Source organism: Coffea arabica, chromosome 2e (genome assembly GCF_036785885.1).
Source record: "Coffea arabica cultivar ET-39 chromosome 2e, Coffea Arabica ET-39 HiFi, whole genome shotgun sequence".
Taxonomy (NCBI): Eukaryota; Viridiplantae; Streptophyta; class Magnoliopsida; order Gentianales; family Rubiaceae; genus Coffea; species Coffea arabica.
Genome location: NC_092313.1, coordinates 5,284,353 through 5,305,842, shown reverse-complemented (window position 1 = coordinate 5,305,842; position 21,490 = coordinate 5,284,353). Strand labels below are relative to the sequence as shown.

At 38.5% G+C, this 21,490-nt stretch overlaps 3 protein-coding genes and 1 pseudogene across 3 annotated transcripts; 2 read left to right on the top strand and 2 right to left on the bottom strand.

Moving 5' to 3' along the window:
• Positions 1–466: 466 nt before the first annotated feature.
• On the top strand, positions 467–3,690 carry LOC113730338 (xylan O-acetyltransferase 1-like). The gene is made up of 5 exons (XM_027254969.2): positions 467–1,264; positions 1,351–1,522; positions 2,069–2,268; positions 2,407–2,565; positions 3,051–3,690. Exons 1-5 carry the CDS (start codon positions 648–650, stop codon positions 3,397–3,399), a joined length of 1,497 nt encoding a protein of 498 aa, XP_027110770.2. The 5' UTR covers positions 467–647; the 3' UTR covers positions 3,400–3,690.
• A 4,789-nt stretch (positions 3,691–8,479) lies between these two features.
• Positions 8,480–11,356, top strand: LOC113733448 (endoglucanase 14-like). Its single transcript, XM_072078388.1, has 6 exons — positions 8,480–8,727; positions 9,013–9,426; positions 9,976–10,062; positions 10,208–10,360; positions 10,541–10,822; positions 10,951–11,356. The coding sequence occupies exons 1-6, from the start codon at positions 8,530–8,532 to the stop codon at positions 11,266–11,268; spliced, it is 1,452 nt and encodes a 483-aa protein (XP_071934489.1). The 5' UTR covers positions 8,480–8,529; the 3' UTR covers positions 11,269–11,356.
• A 373-nt stretch (positions 11,357–11,729) lies between these two features.
• LOC113700658 (protein EXORDIUM-like 5) lies at positions 11,730–14,743 on the bottom strand (annotated as a pseudogene).
• Positions 14,744–19,426: 4,683 nt separating this feature from the next.
• Positions 19,427–21,156, bottom strand: LOC140036548 (epi-neemfruitin B synthase L1AT-like). Its single transcript, XM_072078387.1, has one exon. The coding sequence runs from the start codon at positions 21,094–21,096 to the stop codon at positions 19,693–19,695; it is 1,404 nt and encodes a 467-aa protein (XP_071934488.1). The 5' UTR covers positions 21,097–21,156; the 3' UTR covers positions 19,427–19,692.
• Positions 21,157–21,490: the final 334 nt, after the last annotated feature.

Sequence of the window (21,490 nt, the reverse complement as noted above, 5' to 3'; positions counted from 1 at the left end):
ACTCCAGAGGTTATATGGAACCAATTCAGGAAAGACTAGCTTAATTAATAAAGCAGCGAATGAGTAAACCACCTAATGCTAATGGTACATCTCAGTTTCATAAATTATTTATTAAGTCATTAGTCTGTACTCACCAAGTGTTGGTAATATATGATCTTCTTAACGGATTAGTTTTCGTCTGCTCCTAATATCTTTCTTAAATATCCTGTTAATCTAATTAATCACAACATTGAAAATTAGGACCCTACTGGGCTGGAATCTAGATGGAGTAGAAAGCTGAGGGTCCGACGTAGGGAAGGCTTTTCAATTACTCTTTCCCTCTCTTTGTCTCCCTCGTGGTCGTCTGCTAAGCTAAGGCAAGAGAGCCGATGCCACTTGCAGCAAAGTAGTTAGAAAAAAGATAGCAAAGCCAAATATATGTGAGAAAGACAACCCTCCAGCTCCCCAAACAACGGCAGTTTATTCAAGAAAACCCCATTTCACCAAATCCTGTATTAAACAATTTAATCTGTTCCTTAGGTTAAACTACTTAGTGAGATCAATGCTAATATCCTACTCCTTATACAAGATCCCTTCTTCTTCTTTCTCTATATCTCCAACTATTTCGGCTCTTTGCAGGAGCAATCATCTGGGCTTTTCTCCTTCTCATGCCACGGAAAACACCACTCTTCTCCTCCGAAGCATTTACCATGAAGCACGGTGGCCGGAAGAACAACAACTTCTCCATCTTTGTTGTGGTTTTCTCTGTCTTCCTGTTTGGATGCTTCATGTACAACGAAGATGTGAAGTCCATTGCCGAATTCCCTTTTTCTCGGCCGAAACCCGATCAAGAAATTAACAACGGCAACAGCAATGCGGATGAGCTGAAGAATGTGGAAATCCCAATAGTGAAAAGTTCAAGAACGATAGTTGAGAAAGAAGTCGAGAGCTCGACGGAAGATGATGATAATGCGCAACAACAAAATAGTATCGCAATAGAGCAAGTGGGGCAGAAGAAGATAGAGTTGCCAGTTGAGGAGGAGGAGGAGGATAATGGTGGTAATGCTAATGATGATGATGCTGATGATGATGATGAGATTCAATTGCCGCCTGAAGACTGCGACTTATTCACCGGACAATGGTTACTTGATAACACCACCCATCCAATATATAAAGAACCTGAATGTGAATTCCTTACGGCCCAGGTCACTTGTCTCAGGAATGGAAGGCATGATTCTTTGTTCCAGAATTGGCGGTGGCAGCCTCGAGATTGTTCTTTGCCCAAGTAAGAATAAAAGTCCCAGTCTCAAGACAGCATTTTGCATTTCCTACTCTAATCAGGACTTGTTTAACATCGTTTTAATGTTTAAGGTTTAAAGCAAGGTTACTCCTACAGAAGTTGAGGAACAAGAGGCTTATGTTCGTGGGCGATTCATTGAACCGAAACCAGTGGGAATCAATGGTTTGTCTAGTGCAATCAGTCGTTCCTCCGGGCAGAAAGAGCTTGAACAAAACGGGCTCTTTATCTATTTTTAGAATCGAGGTCTTCTTTAATTTCCCTCTGATGAGCACTAACTGATTTAACGATAATTAATATTACTATCAATGTTCCTACCTGACTATCATTTTGTCCACACATGGATTTTATGTTTTGTCCTGTGCTTTCGAGGAAGGGGAGGACTCCATGGTGCAGTTACTAAGTTGAAAATATATATATATATATATATATATATATATATCATTAATTTTCTAACCATGAATATATCGCGCTGGGTATACTAAAATTGACTTCTTCTTAATAAAACAAAGGTGAAGAATATGGCCGACTTTTGTAATGCATGGGTGCAATATTAATGCTTGAGTCACAAGCACCAAACAGCCTGGATATGGAGTTGTCGTGTGAGCAATAGTTCACCTAATGTTGGTGGGGTGGGTGGTCTTCATTAACAACGATAGACCCACGTCTAAGATTCATGGATTTGGTGGATAATGACTTAACTCCTAAATGATTGCAGCTTAATACCTTTTTTTTCGTGGTTGTAGGTCTAGAATTCTTAGTTGCATTTTTTTTTTGGGGTTAATTCTGTAGGATTACAATGCCACAGTGGAATTTTACTGGGCCCCGTTCTTGGTGGAGTCGAATTCTGATGATCCAAATATGCATAGCATCTTGAATCGTATCATCATGCCTGAATCAATTAAGAAGCATGGCAAGAACTGGAAGAAGGTGGACTACCTCATCTTCAATACGTACATTTGGTGGATGAACACTTTCTCCATGAAAGTTCTGTAAGTACAGCTTAATTAATTAGGCGTTCTCTTCAACTCGTGTGAAAGACTGAATCAATTAAATAAATCATTATTAATTGGTTAATTTTTTTTTTTTTTTCATTTTTCCCCCAAATTTCTGGGTGATTGATCGAGCAGACGAGGATCATTTGATGAAGGAGCAACAGAATATGATGAGATAGAGAGGCCTGTAGCCTATGGTAGAGTTCTGAAGACGTGGTCCAAGTGGGTCAACAAAAACATTGATCCCAATCGCACCAAAGTGTTCTTTATGAGCATGTCCCCTCTTCATATCAAGTTAGTAATTCTCTCAGTTCCGTGTCTCTCTTTTCTTCGCTTGAATTGAAAGTCAACTCCACTCGAGGGATTATGATGGCATTTGAGATTTTTTTAACCTTCCCCTTCTAGTTTTCATTCAAACTTTTATACAACTTTTAGCGGATTCGGTTAGTGCATCAACTAGTATTAAATCTGAGTGGGGAAAAAAAAAAACCATTACAGCCATGATTGCCATCCTAAATTAACCACCACTAATCCAATAATCTAAACTCCGATTACACATTCTCAGATCAGTTCTTTATTTATTTCCATAAAATCCCATCTCTTTCTATATAATTTGTACTTTGCTAAAACAACGAGAAATTAATTTGTTAGCTTAAATATTATCTTCCAGCTAGAAGTCTATCCAAAAGATTATGCTCCATTGCATTAGTTATTGTTTCCTGTTGAACGTGCATGGAAGTTGGAAGTAACGCAATATATATATCTATTAATTTGTACAGGAGTTTGGATTGGGACAATCCGGACGGAATCAAATGTGCAAAGGAGACGAGGCCATTGCTGAACACGTCTATGCCACTCAACGTTGGCACCGACCGCAGACTGTTTGTGATTGCAGCAAATGTGACTCGTTCCATGAAAGTCCCTGTCAACTTCATCAACATTACCAAACTCTCGGAATACCGCAAAGATGCCCACACCTCTGTCCACACCATCCGGCAGGGCAAGATGCTGACCCCGGAGCAACAGGCCGACCCCGCCACTTATGCTGATTGTATTCACTGGTGCCTTCCGGGAGTGCCTGATACCTGGAACGAGTTTGTGTATGCGAAAATTATTTCTCGCTCTTGACAATTTTTGTGCAACCGGCCAATTTTTATTTTTCTCATGGCCGGGATCAACCTCAGATACCCTCTAGCCCTCCTCAGTTTTCCGGTTGCTAGTGCTGTTTATTTTTTAGTATCTTTGTTTATTATTCCATCTTTGCCATGCATGCGAGTAAGGTGGGCAGTTCGCCGAAGTGGACGAGATCTAGCCCGGCCGATTAGACAAAGTCGATCATGGCTAATGTTTCTTGAAGATGCCTTGAAATGTATATTGGTTTAGTTTTTATGAACAATAAACACGCGTAGATTGTAAGTATCTCCAGATGTAGTTTTCTATCCATGCCTTAATATTTGAGTCAAGTTGGGTTTAGTTTAGTTTGGTTATGATATGACTCGTTTGGAAAACTAAATCCTATGAAATCTCGTTCCCATAGAATGAGATTAAATCAAAAAGTGAACAAGTTAGAAAGGACCCAGCTAAGACTTCTCACTTTCTTAACACTTTGTTTAACTTTCTATTCCGCAGTTAGGCACTGATCAGTAGCAAATTGCTACTAGACTTTAGTATGAAGCAAGAGTGCAAGACATATATATGTAATAAGTTATACGCAAGCCAGGACGCTGGCTGGTCAACTATATTTGTTACGAATTTCACGAAACAATTTGTTGCGAACGTTTTTATGTATTTATATTTTGCAAGGTGTCTTTATATTGATGTTTTAATGAAGAAAAAGTCTTTTTTTTTTTGGTTGAGGAATTAAGACAAATCATTGCTATTGACAAGTTAAGTGAATTTCCAATTCCATTTTTTTTTTCCGGTTTCGTGTTGAGCTCTTCATTTTGAGGATAAATACTTTATGTCATTTTATTTATTTATTGGCTACGGAAATTAAGTTAGCTATCAATTAAAATCCAGAAAAGTTAGCGGTGAATAAATAAAAAAAAAGCCAGGTGAACTATCATTTATTTTAACCTTAAAAAAAAAAAAGAAACAGTTATCCCCAAACATTCAAAAATTAACAGGAATGCGTTGACCAACTGATTATCAACACAGAATTAGAAAATCGTAGGAGGTAATAGGCCTAATGGCTTACAGAAGATTACGATTAACCAGTAAATTTGAATGCTGATTTCAGGTCCTTGTGCTCGGCTACCAACAAGATGTCGGCATGAATGAAAACTTTGTACAGCCAAAGCATCGAATTAATATACTCGTTGATATATATATTAGGTGTTATATTTTAAAAATATAAAATTAATTAAAAAGTAAATAAATACAAGGGAGAATAGATAAAATTAAATAGAGAATGTATATAAATGAAGGGGGTAATAATTGTAGTATATATATACTTTTTTTTCAACAAACGATAACAAATTTATAAATATTAACACTTGATAGTACAAGGATTAATTACAAAAAGGGGATACTACCCTCATTTCCTTCTTCACTAAATCTATCAGCCATATTGGGAAATCATGTTCCCATTCGATATTATGCACCAGCTTAACAGCAAACTGAGCTAGTAAAATTCATAATTTAATCAATTCAATATAGTATTATATGTGAAAAAAAAAGCATTTATGAATTGCTAAATTAAATAATTGGTATATAAAAACCGTCGAATCCAACCTTGCACGTAAAAGGGTATTTCACCTTAGGGCTTATGGTAACATATATATGGCATATATCTTAGTTATTTGAACTTGAATAACTAAATTTAATTCATGAGGTTGACCATGGGAACTGATTTACGTTAGTTCTGTAATTCTCATTCAATCATTATTAACTCAATGATGTCTTATTTTCTTAAGCAAGCCATGCAACAAGAAGTTCCGCGCATTATTTGAGTTGTTTATTTATCGCTTTAATTGCTAATTAAGGTTTTGCTTCATATGCGGCTGTACAAACTTACTTCGTCCTTTAAGATAGCCAGTCCTTAAACTTGCTTCATTATCCTCCCATTCAATCCTCCTCCCATAGTTAGGCAGTTTCATTTATTGAGTGGTCTTTACCACTTATTTGTCTAGTATAATTTGGATTTCATTTTAAGTCGATTAATAAAATAGTGTTTCTTTGTCATGTGATTTTTTTTTTCTTTTCAAAATGAGTAATTGGGTTTAGTCACTACTTTCGGTGATTTTTCATCGTATCAAAATAGAAGCGATGTGCCTCTTCTTGGATTTCCTTCTCTAATGAGTTTGTGGATTGACTATAAAATTAGTACACTCATTTAAAACAAACTCTTTGGGTCTATTGGTGGTCATTGATATTAGACGTACAATCGCGTTTTAATGATAATAAAGTAAATCAAAATCTAGATCCTACTAAAGATATCAGACAAGAAAAACAATCTCCAAATTAATTTCCCATGTATTCTAGTATAGCCTGCAATTCTTCTGAATTTTATCACCCGGTGAAATTATCTGTGCGGAAGTTGCAAAGGTCCTTAGACCCCCATGGAACAGATTGAGATGGGGCATCATTATTTGAGATTGTGGGAAGAAATCAGGATAAAAAAAATTCGGGATAGAAACTTACAAATGTCAAGTTTGGGTGGGTTTAGCTGAAGTTCACAACCTACGCCTTGAAAAGAAGAAAATTGGTACTGAAAAACTGAAAAGGGCTGCATATTGAGGGCTGCCTTCGTTTTCTGTAAGCACGAAAATTAGAAAAAACATTATCTAAATTGGCTTTTTACAAAATAAAGAGACGTGCTTTAAATGTTTAGTTCTTGAAAATGATACAATCATTTCAGTCATCAGAGTACTGGTCGAGTTTTTTTAAGACGTTCTTTAACAGTTTAAATTGCTTGAAGTTTTAGCAATCATTTGAGTCATGTATTAGAGAATGTTAAAGTTAATTGATGATATTCAAAATGTCAACTTTTGATAAATCATTTAGTTGCGTTTGAACAGAAAAAATTAAAGATAAGAAAGGAAAAGATCAATGTTTGACACTTATAAACCTATGTGGAACAAAAAAAAGTTCGTTATTTAACATTGAAACTAGCATAGAGTTCTAGGCATAATTGTCTTTACAAAATGTAATTTCTCATAAGTTTTCTAACCACCAAATAAGTACTCAATATCCTAACATATACTAAATTGTATAATTTTATGAGGATAAAAACTACTCTAATAAAAGGAAACTTCAGCTCTCAAAGATTTTGGTTTAATTATGTGAATGTGAATAAAAATACCTTCCATTAGGAAAGTGTGCGAGAATTGTGTTACCTAACTGATGGATTTTGCATCAATGATTGCGTTCCCATGCATTATTTCTGAATTTATTAACGCAATATTATTGTTTCTATTAACCCACCCGGTACGTAGGTCGGCGGATCATGTGAGTTGTTTGGTTAAAGCTGTAATGCAAATGAAACTTCAGCTTATGCCTGCGGCTGTGAAACTTCTCAGATTAAGGTTGCTGCTTTGATGAAATTTCTTTCCGTTTGTCATCCTCAAGCCTAAAACAAAATCATTGAATCCTCTGATACTAAGAACTTGGATCGACGATTTGTCTGTCGTTCAGGATTGACAGCAGGCTAGTCAATGGTGTGTAAAATAACTCATTTAGGCCCTCTAATACTACGAATTTGGACCAACTATCAGTTGTTCGTGATTGAGACGAGTCAAACTAATTATAATCCGGTATGTAAAATTCGGCAAAGGAAATCAGTCGTGAAAAATCAAAACTCCCAAGTAACAATCCATGTGCTTGTGTATATGGAGACTTGAATTACATTTTCAGATTTGCTTTGGCTGGGACAGCTGATTTCTTTTTCCACCCTCCAATTAGACTTGCCTGGCTATTCGAGATGAACGATGACCCATTAAAATTTCTACTGTGCTTTGTCAGCTTTTAATTATAACTGTGGCAAGGTTTCTAAGCAAGCATATGTCTTATTGAATAGACAACAAAAGAGAGTATAATTATAGCTGTGATTCGAATAGTGTTGATCGAATTTGGAAATGAGGGAAAAGGACTACAGACCTCTATGATCAATAGGAGTATAATTTTTCGAGATTACGGATATAAAGACTAAAGATTAAGCAACGGAAAAGAAACCATAAATTAACTGACAATCAGGATAATTGTAAGTGTCATATATACTGGTGACCAAATGAAGGGAAAATGACATGTTTCATCCCTCACATTTCACAAAAATATTCTTTTCGTCCCTCACTTTTAAAATGAAGCAATTTCATCCCTGACATTTAAAAATTAAAACTATTACATCCCTGAACCTAATTTTCAATCTGAATCAAACCATCCAATAATCCAATAATAAATTTCGGAGATAGAATTGATAGGTCACTCGGTCAATTTCATCATATTCACATGACATTTATCAAACCAAAAAAATAAATATTATAACATAAATGCCATTATTTGTTTTGGAATAGTCGGGTTTTTCTTTTGGGTAAATCTTTTCATGCACCGTTAGTATATTCGCTTGCGAATCTAAATGTGTATCATAAATACAAAATTTGGTGTTTAAATTTAAATTGAAACGATATGGTAGGTACATAAAACTATCAGTGTATACAATGACAATGTAGGAATTCAAGTTGAGTAATATTCAAGTTGAGTTAACCAAATGATCTACCAATTATACCTCCAAAATTTGTAATCAGGTTGATAGGTGGTTTGATTCAGATTGAAAATTGGGTTCAAGGATGTAATAGCTTTAATTTTTAAATGTCAGGAACGAAATTGTTTCATTTTAAAAGTGATGGACGAAAAGAATATTTTTTGTGAAATGTAAGGGATGAAACATGTCATTTTCCCCCAAATGAATTAGTGGATTCAGTTTCGATTATATATGGTAAGCTCGTTTCATTTTTTTTTTAATGACTACCCATTTTCTTAAATACTTAGCTTATTCATATCATCCAACTTTATTGCTCATAAATATTCGATACACTGCAGAGATGTTAGAGAGGATATTGCTATTTACTACTAGTGTGTATAACTACTGGAATGGATAATCTCTAAGTCCAAGCCAGTTCCAACGTTATAAATAGAGCAACCAAACGCCATTGCCTCCAAAAGAGCTCGATTGGAAAGATTTAAAAAAAAAAAAAAAAAAAAAAGGGAGAGAAGCTAGGAATTCTCACCATATATCTACCTAGTTCACATTCTCCCGCAATTATGTCTTCAGTGACCCTCTTTGCTTCCATCTTATATCTTCTACTAGTTTTTGCGAACAATGTTGTTTCAATCGACTACGGATTAGCACTTAGGAAATCTTTGTTGTACTTCGAAGCCCAGAGGTCCGGGAAATTGCCCCCAAACCAGCGTGCCCAGTGGAGAGGCGATTCAGCCCTTCGTGATGGCAACGATGTTGGAGTAATGCACCATCCCTCCTTACAGATTTCGTTCAAAAGCTCATTTTAGCACTAGGAATTTTGAATTTCTTTTTCCTTTTTTTGTTCCTCTCATTTTTTACATTATAAACAGGCAAATTACGTATATATATATATATATATATATATATATATATATATATATATATGCGTGTGTCTCTGTAGGCTCAGTAACTTAGAAATCAGGCTTTCTACATTAAAAAAAATATATGTATATATAGTACAATGATTCATGATGATAAATATATACATATATATATATAAACAGGTGGATTTAGTGGGCGGATACTATGATGCCGGGGATAACATCAAAATCGGATTCCCAATGGCATTTACGGTGACGATGCTTTCTTGGAGCTCGGTGGAGTTTGAGTCCCAACTGGTAGCCAAGGGAGAGCTATCGAACGCATTGGAAGCAATCAAGTGGGGAACCGATTACTTGATGAAAGCGCATCCAGAGCCTTATGTGCTCTACGGTCAAGTGGGAGACGGTCGTTCAGATCATTCATGCTGGGAAAGGCCGGAGGACATGACGACGCTTAGAACTGCCTACAGGTTCGATGAACAGCACCCGGGAGCCGACCTGGCTGGAGAGACAGCCGCTGCTTTGGCTGCCGCGGCAATAGCTTTTCGTGGATCGGATCCTGCTTATTCTTCCCAACTCATTTCTCACGCAAAACAGGCAAAACAATAGACACTCTTCCATTTCTGTCTGCATGCATGTCAATAATCCATAATCTACAGACAACTGTTTGAAGAGGGGTTCATTTTCATTGGTGCATATATAATTACCTTTTTATTCGTCTTTCCCGCGTTCTATCCCTAATTACTAATTCTTAATTCATACAGCAGGGTGATTAAATGAGTACGAGTTTAACTTGAAATCCCAAATGTAATTTCTTGGGCACAGTTTGCCTTGATGATAAGTATCACGCTGAGGTGCATGCTAATTAATCACTGCTCCGATAGCGCGCACTTAAATTAAAGGGGTTAGGCCAAACATGTCCACTTAATTGAGAAGGCCATTTTAATGTCTGACAAGATACTTTTTGACATAGAAACAATTAATTCTGTCCCTTTTTCTATTCTTTATCCATCTGTTGCATCCCAAGATTAGCACGTCTTATGTAGCCGCGTAATGAGGAGGGTCAATATTTTGGACAGCCTCCGCTAACTAAATAAGAACACTTTAAAACTGAGGATCGTTAACAAATTTCACAACGATTTGCAGTTGTTCGATTTCGCCACGAAATTCCCAGGCAAGTTTTCAGACAGCATCCCAGACCTCCGGCAGCTTTATAGCAGCAGCGGCTTTGAGGTGGAATCCAATTAAGCAGTCACACTCTTATTTGGCACAGCACAGCACATTCCTAAGATGAAATAATGCAGTACTCCTATGTAGTTGGTAATATAAATTAAACTCCCAAGGACCTCTTCTTTAATTTTGTTGGGCACGCATGCAGGATGAACTATTGTGGGCTGCAGCCTGGCTAGAGCGAGCTACTGAAGGCAAAACCTACGCCGAGTACCTGAATCAAGCTGCAAGTTCAGGTGGAACCAGATCCATGTTCTCTTGGGATGACAAATATGTCGGATCTCAAGTCCTCGTTGCAAAGGTAAGTCGAATACGATTCTCTCTAATTAGACTGCTCTCACGTCGAAACGCTTTGCGGTTTCCACAGCATGAAGCGTGCTGCATTATTATTCTCTCAATCATTATATGGTATGCGATGAAAACGAGAATTAAACGCGCCTAAATAAAGATACTTTTTTCTGTTCTTATGCAACTATAACAGGGTTTGCTGGAGGGTAGATTTTCAGGATACGGGAACCTTGGTCAGTACAAGAACAGCGCTGAGCAATTTATCTGCAACTGCATCCAAAAAGGAAGCAGCAATGTTCAGAAGACCAGCGAAGGGCTTCTTTGGTTTGATTTTTGGAATAATCTCCAATACGTAACCACTGCAGCTTTCACCATTTCAACCTATGCAGACACCCTTGCCAGGGCCCAAACTACGCTTCAGTGCCCAGCAGCTTCTGTTACTCGAGATGAGCTAATCACATTTGTCCAATCACAGGTAAGATGTAACAAGATCGTATCATTATACAGTCGTGGAAAATTACTACAAATATTACGAAAAATTCAAGTGCCCTTTTTGAATTATCATTTCAACTTAAAGTTGTTCCGGCCGAATTTATTGTGCAGGTGAATTACATACTTGGTTCAAATTCGAAGGGGTTTAGTTACATGGTCGGATTTGGACCAAATTACCCGCAGCAGGTACACCACAGAGGAGCATCAATTGTGTCAATTAAGGAAGACAAAACTCCTGTATCTTGCCAGCAGGGTTTTTCTGATTGGTTCAACAAGAATGCACCAAATCCTAATGTCCTGGATGGTGCAATAGTTGGAGGACCAGACCAAAATGACCAGTACACTGACAAAAGAAGCAACTATTATCAAGCTGAGGTTGCAACGGCCAACAACGCTCCCCTTGTTGGAGTTTTGGCTCGTCTGGCTTGAATACTTTTACCTTTGTCAATTGTAAAAGCTAGTATAAGCTTGCCATTTGTACGAGGAGCATAATAGTGAACTTCTCTTTAATGTCGCATTAGAACTACTCGATTTAAATTTCATTAACAGATGATTTGCCCCTCCAGCCAGAAGAAGAAAGGAAATTTATTGATAAACTGTTTGGTCCGTCAGACGCACTGTTCATTCACAAACGCACAGATAAATTCTAGGGAAAATGGCCATTTTCGTCCCTAAACTTTTTATTTCTGTCGATTTAGTCCCTAACTTTTATTTCTGGCCAATTTGATACATAAACTTAATTTTCGAGTCCAATTAAAGCCTTCTACGGCGGCGCCGCCGTCTAAAAGCAATTTGGCCCCTAATTTAACATCAAACAAGGGCATTTTGGGAACTTTAAATTATCTTCTCTCCACTGCCAACCTCCGCCACCAACCACCCACCTCCTCCTCTTATCCTCCTCTTTCCATCCACTTTTGAATTTGGATAGGAGGGTGACAATATGGAGGGTCAAACTGAAATCCGCAAAGGCAAAGGTTGGTGGTGTCAAACCACACGGCTTTGTTGTTAGGCAGCAACTGGAACTGTATGGCTGAAACTCCAGCATTTTCAGAATGAATCTCCCAATGACCTCGGAAATTTGTACGGAATTCGGGTTCCTTGCCGGAGGGCTGCTGGGTGCCATCAGGAGGTTGCTGGAAGCCATCAAAGTTACTGCCATCTTGGCCTCCAAAACCAAATTGAATGCTGCCGAAGGGATTTCTTATGCCAAGGGAGAAGCCATCCTTTTGGACTTGGCTGATGGGTGTCCTGGCAAAGGTACCAAGGAACGCAAGGGGAAGAACAAGAAAGGCTTTGAACAGAACAACCATTAATTCCAAAATCCCCAATATCGGAGAATGCCCTTTCATGGGTTCCGTGAAATATTTGTCTCCCCTCGCACAGGCCCCCGATCTCCGTTGGCGCCATAGGGTCCTCCTCTGCGTACCAGTTGGTTCGATGCCAGCTCCGCCAGCTCGTGCCCGATCATGCTTATCATTCGCATTCGGAAGGGCCAGTGCTCCTGGTCCGCGCCTCCGGGCACTGCTTCTCGGAGTTGCCCACCCAGGTGTACGGTAGTGTGTAGCCCACCACGGACGGGAAGGTGAAGTAGTGGAAGCCGCAAACAGCCCGGCAAAAATCTTGGACAGTGACACCCCCGGAGGTAAGGATGAGGTAGATGCCGTTCTTGTGGTCGACGGGGAAGCGCTTCGATCGGACCGCTGTGGCGATGACTTGCTGCATGGAGAGGCGGGTGAGGTGGGTGCCCTAGGAGCAGCGGGGGTCGGAGTACTCCCCAACGACGAGAACGGAGCTGGAGATGTTAGCGCTAGTCTGGTCGGTGTAGAAGGAGACGGTGTGCCACCACTGGGAGACGGAGGGGGAAGGAGCGGCGCGGCGATCGGAGGTGGAGATGGAGAGGAGGAAGTCCTTGATGAGCAGCTGGTGGGAGGCGGCCCACCAGCCTTCAGATGAGGTAGATGTTGATCGGGGAGGAGAGGACGAGGCCCATGTTGTAGCGAAGGTCGACCAAGTCGGAGGAGCCCTCAAATTTCTTGGAGGCGGAGAGGGACTTAGGGGCAAGCTTTGGGTTGAACTAGGAGTCCGACTGTGTTTGGCAGAGTCTGCTGCTTAGCGGAGGAATTGGAGGTGGCAGCATCATTGTTGAAGGGGACGATGAGGAGGAAGAGAAGAATTACTACTGTTTTAGTAATCAACATTTTGTGTATAATTCTTGTTTAATGTCACTTCTTTTTAATTTTTGTTACCGCCCCATCATTAAAATTCCAAAAATACCCCTTTTGGGTTGCTCAATTAAGAACTTGAAGGAAACGGTGCGGTGGCTCCGCCGTTGAATTCCTTAATTGGAATCGAAATATAAGTTTAAGGATTAAATTGGCTACAAATAATATATAAGGACTAAATCGACAGAAATAAAAAGTTTTGGGACTAAATTGGCCATTTTCCCTAAATTCTATTAGCATATAGTAGTATCTTCTGTGTTGCAACATCTTTATTTGAATTTTCTTAGATGGATTGAATGCAGCAATTTAATATGTAACACAATTCAGCATCAAAATGGACAGAAAATATACTCTTCTTCTTTGGGGTCAAAGGATTGCAAATGATAGTAATGATAGTACAATGATTGAACTATAGTCGAGGAAAAGATTGTCCTGAGAACAGAAAGAATACGTTTTTATGGCAAATTGAGGCTAATAAGTACTTACAATTGAACGGGACAAACCCCGCTCACTTTTCTTAATGTCACCGCCAGCCCAAATAATCTTCAAAAAGAAAGAATAATAAGTATTTTCCTATGTAGTTCTTTAGTTGAGGCTAAGGGTGTAAACTCATTTTTTTGTCAGAATTTGGCTAACAAGACAAAAACGGACGCACTCAGGGTCTTCATCTAAGTATTTTTTTTTCTTTTTATTTTTTTTTTGGGGCTGTATGTTCGTTCAATAGCCAAAAGAAATTAAGTATCTTTACGTTAAAAAAAAAGACAGAGAGAGAGAATATAATGAAGCACTGGATTTACCATTTTGAAGGCGTTTGTTTGGCCATGCTAGTAAAGGAAGAATATTTTGAAAATTCATAATTCATGAATAATCCAAATCATCTATTTAGTTGGCAACAAATCCTTCCTACTCTACCGAATTGATTAGTTCATGAGCACTTTGACTTTTTTCTTAACTGCTGACATATCAATTTTCCAGATTATGTCAACTGATTTCTTTTTTAATATTACTCGTGCCAAGTTAAATAAAAAGTTTATCCTGCTTGGGCTACTGACTGTGGGCAATAGCTAAGTACTTGGCTGAAGAAGCTGATACATGACTATAAACTTAGCCTGCCCATGGTGACATCAGTACATGCACGGCGAGTTCAATAGTATCAACCCAGTCCCCATTTCTTCTCCACTTCTAAAAGATTCACAACAAGCAATAAAGTTTACTCTAGATCCCCGGCGGTCTTTGTACCTTTTTTTTTTTTTTTTTGGGTTGATAAGTGCTCTTTGTACTAAAATTATATCCATTTTTGGCCCTACCACAGTTGATCAGATAAAACGCTACTCTATGCAACTTGAACTTGTTGTGTCCTGTGTGCTCTTTCTTTTTTCTGGAATGCAGTAATATGGATGTAATCATAAGATTAGTACGTTTGCTTTGAACATTTCCATGAAGAGGAATGAATGAATCCGGTCATTCATAGATTTTGTGCTAAGGTACACTCTTTTGTATTGCGGAGATGGGTCTTGGCCACACAACAAGAAGTGAGGCGTAGCAATTGGACAATTAGACAAAGATGAGGGCTTTACTTTGACCAGGGGCTGCATTGATGCTTGCAGGATATGATCATCAGAACCTGCGGAATAAACAGGGTATTGAATTGATTCAATCAAAGTCACAGGTGGCATTGCCATGTCCTTCATTTATCATATAGTTTTCTTTAGGGTTGGTAGTGCAGTACATTTACTCTAGGGAGCAGGAACAAACAATAATGTACTAATATCAGACACATGCATGCAACTGTGCAAGTCTGGTTTTTTCAGTTTGGATATGGTGGTTCCGTTGCTCATGAGGTCAAGGCCAAGCGTACCCACTTGGCCAGCTGTAATATCCGCGATTTTGTGGAACATCATGGCAGCCTTTCTAATTGGTTTGCTGAGCTAGCTTTCCATTTACTTGAAACTCTCACTCGTCACAAGCTTGGAGTATGAGTGCAAATGAGTTGAGTTTGACGAGTTCTAGAGCTTCATCTTAAATTCGAGTCGAGTCGAATTTGAACTCGAATTTTAAAAATTTTAAAAAAATAATTATTTATCTTTTATAAATAAATAAAATAGTAATTTTTTTAACATATAATAATAAACTAGAGATATATATGTAATTTCACTATTAAAATAAAAAACTAAAAATTATATATATATATATATATATAAAATCGAGTCAACTTGCGAGTTAACGAATTGAGTATCTTTGAATTTGAGTTTGAGCTCGAACCTGAGTTCAGTGTTGATCGAACTTGAGTCGAGTTTTGACTCGACTTATTCACGAGCGACTCAACTCGGTGTTGACTAAAATCGAGTCAAACTTTGACTCAAACTACTTGCGATTGACTTGTGAGCGACTCGATTCGTTTACAACCCTAACTTGAAGGTTGTATCAGTGTTTCAATTTCTAATTGCGAGCACAGGTAGACACATAATTTTACCACCTAATTGTAGGATTATAAAATTATGATTGTGTGTTTTTTTTTTTTGGCAGCCTTATTTTTTTTGCCCTTTTTTTGTGTTTCTTTTGAAGGTGATCAAACTCATATGGGACTTCTTACTTGAAGCCGGAAATGGCAGACACAACTTTGATGTTTGTTGATTTGTTGATTTCATATGAACAAAATGCTCACGTAAGGACAAATTATCACCATTTGTCCCCTTGAACGTTCCCGACAACATTTGTCCATTTAAACGCTCTCCTTGAATCAAAACTTTTCTTACAATCTGCTGAACATAATAAGAGCTCTATCCAGAAAATCCAGTCCAAAACTGTAACCGCCCAAATTCTGGATCTGAGCCCATTGTTAACAGCATTATATTTCATCTGGTCTTAACGACATAAGAATATCCTGTGACCCGAAAAAAATATTTATCAAATTATGATGTCCAAGTGGATCCATTATCCAATGGGAGAACTCCACTTTTGCAGATGACTTTTGTTGTCTCCAATTTCCACCAAGATTTTCTCACAGGTTTCGTAACCTAATTGGCCAAGTTGGGCTACCACCTTCATCTCTGAAAACAGCCACTCACTACTTAACACTTTTTTTTTTTTTTTAAGAATCACTGCTTCACACTTGACATAGTCACCTCATATCCCTCCTTATGAGTTATCATTCCTTCCTCTGGAGGCTTGAAGAGAAGAGGGGTTCTGGGGCGGGGAGTAGCCCTCCATCCTCTCCGATCAGTCCGTAAGCGTCCTCACAGAAGGGAAAAAGTAAATAAAAAACTGATGTACTACAATACCACGTAATAGAGAGTGGCCTGCAGATGTTCTCAAGGTTCTCTGCAAATTTGCCCTTCCCCTCCTCCCAACTTCTTCTATCTACTATAATATATTTCGATACTTTTCAATTGTTATATATATATATATATATATATATATATATATATTTGTCCCAGTGAAGAGTGAGAAACCAGATGTGTGATATATAGAGCCTTGTTTGTCATTTCTAGGGACAAACGTAGCATCGGGTTAATATATAATCTTTTCTTCTTGAGATCTATTTGTTTACCTTTTTTTTTTTCTCCTTTTGTATGTGTGTTTTCTGAAGATTGGAGGATTGGAACTACCAATCTGATGAAACTTTAAACATCCGACCTTAAAAGAATTTGCCAAAATGCTAAAATTACTTATCTACATTTATTTTATTTTGGGTAACAGTTGCGGAGTTTTACTTCTTGTAGGGTAGTGGAGAGTTGGCTTAAAGGGCTTCACTGTCTTGTTGATGGGGTTGATTCTGGTTCCCGATCAATTCGTAACCATGAAGCCAAAGAGAATTTATTAGTCTCAACTTGCCCTCCCAATCTGTGTCTCATATTTGCAATCTCTGTTGCATTTATGACTTTTGGGTTGTTGAGCACATTTTTTCTTCTTGATGGTTACCCTTCCTGACTTTCTCCTCCCCCTTCCTTCTTTTCTTTGTCATGTATTCAACCGTGATAGTGTATATATTTTAATATATATAAGATTTACTCTAAAATTATTTGATATAAAATTAGTTTTTGTCCTGAAACTAACCGAATAAAAAAAAAAATCCCCAATATTTTGCAAGAATTAAATCTGTGATAGGTAGGAGTCGCAAAGTACGAGCTCTAACTAGTATGTAGTACTATGTAACCTTTGCTCGCTGGAATGCATTAGCAGGAGGACATGGACAATTATCGCATTTACCTTCCTTTACTGCAGCATAACCTACATTAGCAAGCTCATTAGTAGAGTTGTTATATAGGCCTCTCCTTGTTCACGGCTAAGTGTGAACAAGAAAAAGAGCCAAGCTAGACGTCATACTCGTTAAATAAATAGTCTCTTTTATTTGTCAACTACATTAATGACTGTTGTCCAATATTCCATCTTTGACGTCACCCTTGGCTACCTGATCCTGATGTAGGTATTAAATAGTCTTATCCATATTTCACTTGTTCGAGGTCTTGAATAAGAAAGGGGGAACCACTCCCCCCACCCTCTCCCCCCCCCCCCCCCAAAAAGCCAAAGTAGACTTCGTATTATTTTCATAAAAATAATTTTTTTAATATAAGTAGGAGAGTTTAAATCTGAAACCTCTTATTTATACTTTATTTCACGTTCCAAATAGGTTCTTACTTGTTATCTTTTTTTTTTTTTTTGTCGATGGAGTGGGTGTCCGGGTCAAGTCCGTAAAGGCGGCCCGACTAATTCAACTTCGGCCCGGCCCGACGCCCCAACCAGACCTAGCACGTTATATGCACGGAGAAGCCGATGTTGCTGCGGAGGTTCGACCACAGGACCTGACGGTCCCGAGGAAGAGGCGCCAACCACCAGCCCATTCACGTGGGCCAGGACCTGCGGAGGTTCTTACTTGTTATCAACACCATTGTTTATTAGAGATCCACAGCATAGGGCAAATAATAACATAGCATAGGGCCAATGTATTTCACAGTCATAATGATGTAAAAGAATTATATAGAGTAGAATGGTGCAAAGTTAGCTTTTTAGATGTGTGGCTAACAACGTGGTTGTTAAAACTTAATGCTCACTCATTGATAAGCATTAATACTACTGTTAAATGTGCTTCATTTTCTTCTCTTTGTAGGTCAGTTTAGTTAAGTATTTCTTTCTCCATCACCCTTTGTTCCATTCTGATCCCGTTTCATCTTCTCGAGCCATCTATCTTTCCTTGGCAAAATTTTCCTTCCTCCTCCCACTTTGAGCAAGCAATATGACGTAATTAACAACTAATTTCGCGATAAGTCTTGCTTCAAGGAGTTAATTCTTGCGAATCATGTATTTACCACTCGATTTTATTATTCGGACAGTCAATTAGAAGTAGTTCAACCAGAAGTCAATTAGAACCTGCTCATGTTTCATGTCATAACAATAAATTATAGGTGTGATATGTCATAAGAGCGTCAGTCATCGACAAATGTTGATGATCTAACCATCATACTTCAAAGCTTTCAACTCCAACAATGGCCTTTTTAAGTATTCCCAAAATATGAAAAAGACCCATGTGTCCTTTGCTTGCTGGAAACCATTTGCTTTTTTAATCTTCTTATGATTCTATGGTACTACTCTCTTTCCGTAATCGTCCGCACAAGACTTTGCAAGAGGCCATCGACAACGATATCATGATTTACATTTATTAATTGCCCACATAGATCGAAGGTTGCAACTGCAATATGCAAAGCTATGTACGTCCCTCCTCATCTTGTTTACTGATTTTTTGAGTGTTTCTGAAAGTGACCAAGAAAAACAATAGAAGCGTACCTCTCTTATTCATCAGCAACTTTCTATGTTGTTAAATAGTCGATCTATAACATCACCCTTGGCTGCCTGATGTAGGCATTATATAGTCTTATCCCTATTTTACATTTTTGGATATTTTTCTCTACAGATTGGATAAGAATGAGAAAAAAATGAAAGAGAGAGAGAGAGAAGACCGCATATTTTGTTTTACTTTGCTCGAGTTTGATCAAATTGAGTCCATTCAAATTTAATGGAGACCACTTGAATTTATAATAGTAAATAAGAGATAAAATAGACATGTAATAATTAAAAATATTAATATGTGTGTGTGTGTGAAAGTCGCATGAGCTCAATTAATTAAGCTTGATGAGCTTTTGAGCTTGAATTTAAACTCGTCAAGTTGTTCAATCTGAAGTTTCGAATGCAATTCAATTTTTATGTCACAAGATAAATCAAAGGTTTGATGCGAGTGTCATTCGTCTAGTGCGTTTGGATAGGAGATTATTTGAGATAATTTATTAAAAAACTGTAATATATTTTTTATATGATAAATGTGAGATAAAAAAGTAATTAAAAGATGTGTTTATAATATAAAAAAAATAAAATTGTGCAAATAATAAACTATCCAAACACTTTGATAACCTTTTCCCATATTGCTAAAACAAAAACAAACATAGTATTCTGGAATTTTTCGAGCACGTACGACTGCCCTTCATACAAATTTATTGCATTCTAGCTCTTGACAAAATTATATCGGGTAGTCAGCCACTGTTACATACAACACGTAATAATACACAAACTACTGTTTCTGAGCAGTAGTAACACATGAACTGTTTTTCGATCAATAGAGACAATCAAACCCTCACGCAAATTATTCAATGCAAATGCTTGGATTGGGGGTCGCATATTCCAGAAACTCAGGATCTTTTTCCAGTATGGAAAGTTCAGCCTCATCAGAGGCCAACCACAGCTCTAACCCCTTACCAGTAGTAGCTTCCAAGAACACGAATTGTTGCTTGGACCTATAGCCAACCATATCCCCCATATGAGCTACCCAACTGGGCGTTCCCCACCCAAAATCAACGTCATACAGACCCATGTTGTTTGCGCTGGTGAACCGGAAGATCTTTATATTTTCATTGGTATACACGCTTTCCAGCACCTCATTGAGGGCGTTGAATGCCTCATCGGCATCTAGCTCAGCAATACTGTCCTTGTTCAAACCGGCAAAGGCTTCCCTCAATATTTTCACCAGATCAGCAAGATCGATCTTCTTCTCGGTGTTGGAAGGGTCGATTTCGTAGAAGGCAAAGGCCAACCAGATTATGTTCCCGAAAGTGTTATCAGGCAAAGGTGGCTCAATTCTCTGTCGGAGGTTGACGGGATGAGTAATCATCAGCGTCGAGAAATTTTCAGATTTTGCTGATGTAGAGGCCCAAGTCAAGCGTTCGGCCACGAAGGCAGATAATGCTTCCACGCGGGACGGATTTGGGACCTTTTCGCTGGCAGCGTTTGCCCTGAGAGTCGTTAGTGCTGTTGCGTCGAAAACATATCTTCTCATGAAGGATTTTTTTCCCTGGAAGAAGAAGTTATCGAAGTATCTTACGAAATCATCGGATAACGGATCCTTGGGAGGGAAAAGGGCTGATGCTGATGAGAAGTCTGGTTCGACAACTTTTTCACCACGAGCAACTCTGGCCCAACTGTTGAGAAAAGCAGCGGAAGCAGCTGCATCTACAACTTTGTGGAATAAACAGGCTCCGACAACAAGACCGCCGCATTGGAATTGCGTTATTTTGACAGCAACAGGTGGTATTCGGTCCTTCTCCAGGCCGTTGGCTTTGCACGGGAGGAAGTTATTGAGGAATTGGACATCAGGCTGCTTGAGAAACTCGGGTAAAGTGCAATTTACCTGTGCTTCTACGTACAACCCTCCCTCATCATTGCACTCGATGGTGGCAGCGTCTCTGAATCTTCCCGCTAGAGGGTAGTAGATCGCTAGAGTTTTAGAGAAAGATTCCTTCAGGTGAGACAGGGTTTGAGCAGAATCTTGATGGTCTAGACTGTTGTTCTTGTTCTTGTAGAAAAGGATGAATGGCATGTAGGACGATGGAGAAAATTGGTCGAGGAGGGAAACTTTATAGGTGTTTGGGTGATGATGAGGAGTTGGTGAGGAGGGTCTGATTATTTCCTCTGAAAGGATTTGGACGTTCATCTTGCAAGATTTGGAGGGAGCTTCTGTTAGCAAAAATTGTCTATGCATTTGCCCTGCCATTTCCCGGGATTCGGAATGGTTTTATAGGGCTATATGTACGAGGGCACATGCGTGGCCATCAGATCACCACGCTCGTCAATTAAGATTGCCCATCCATCTGTATTCAATGCATGTTTGTTGAACCGTCAGTGGTAATTGAGACGCTGAAGTTGTTCTACTGCCGTGGTAAGAGCTAACACCATCCGTGTCAGGTTAATATTTAAAAAAAATGTCCAGCACTTGCGTCTGGTTTACCTGCCTATGCCAACATTTAAAAAACAGTAACAATCAAACTCAAACCTCTCGATCCCTTCGCTAATGCTACCACTGGTGATTGCTAGGCTAGCTATGATCTTTGAGCCACATGGATGATTTGATTTGCTAATAACATCATCAAAAGGAAACACGCAGTTGA

Excerpts from the sequence above, each read along its gene's own strand:
- LOC113730338 (XM_027254969.2), top strand. The coding sequence starts at position 648 with ATGCCACGGAAAACACCACTCTTCTCCTCCGAAGCATTTACCATGAAG. Across the intron at positions 1,265-1,350 it reads CGAGATTGTTCTTTGCCCAA|GTTTAAAGCAAGGTTACTCC; the intron begins GTAAGAATAAAA and ends TTAATGTTTAAG. Across the intron at positions 2,269-2,406 it reads ACTTTCTCCATGAAAGTTCT|ACGAGGATCATTTGATGAAG; the intron begins GTAAGTACAGCT and ends TTGATCGAGCAG.
- LOC113733448 (XM_072078388.1), top strand. The coding sequence starts at position 8,530 with ATGTCTTCAGTGACCCTCTTTGCTTCCATCTTATATCTTCTACTAGTT. Across the intron at positions 8,728-9,012 it reads GTGATGGCAACGATGTTGGA|GTGGATTTAGTGGGCGGATA; the intron begins GTAATGCACCAT and ends ATATATAAACAG. Across the intron at positions 10,063-10,207 it reads ATAGCAGCAGCGGCTTTGAG|GATGAACTATTGTGGGCTGC; the intron begins GTGGAATCCAAT and ends GCACGCATGCAG.
- LOC140036548 (XM_072078387.1), bottom strand. The coding sequence starts at position 21,096 with ATGGCAGGGCAAATGCATAGACAATTTTTGCTAACAGAAGCTCCCTCC.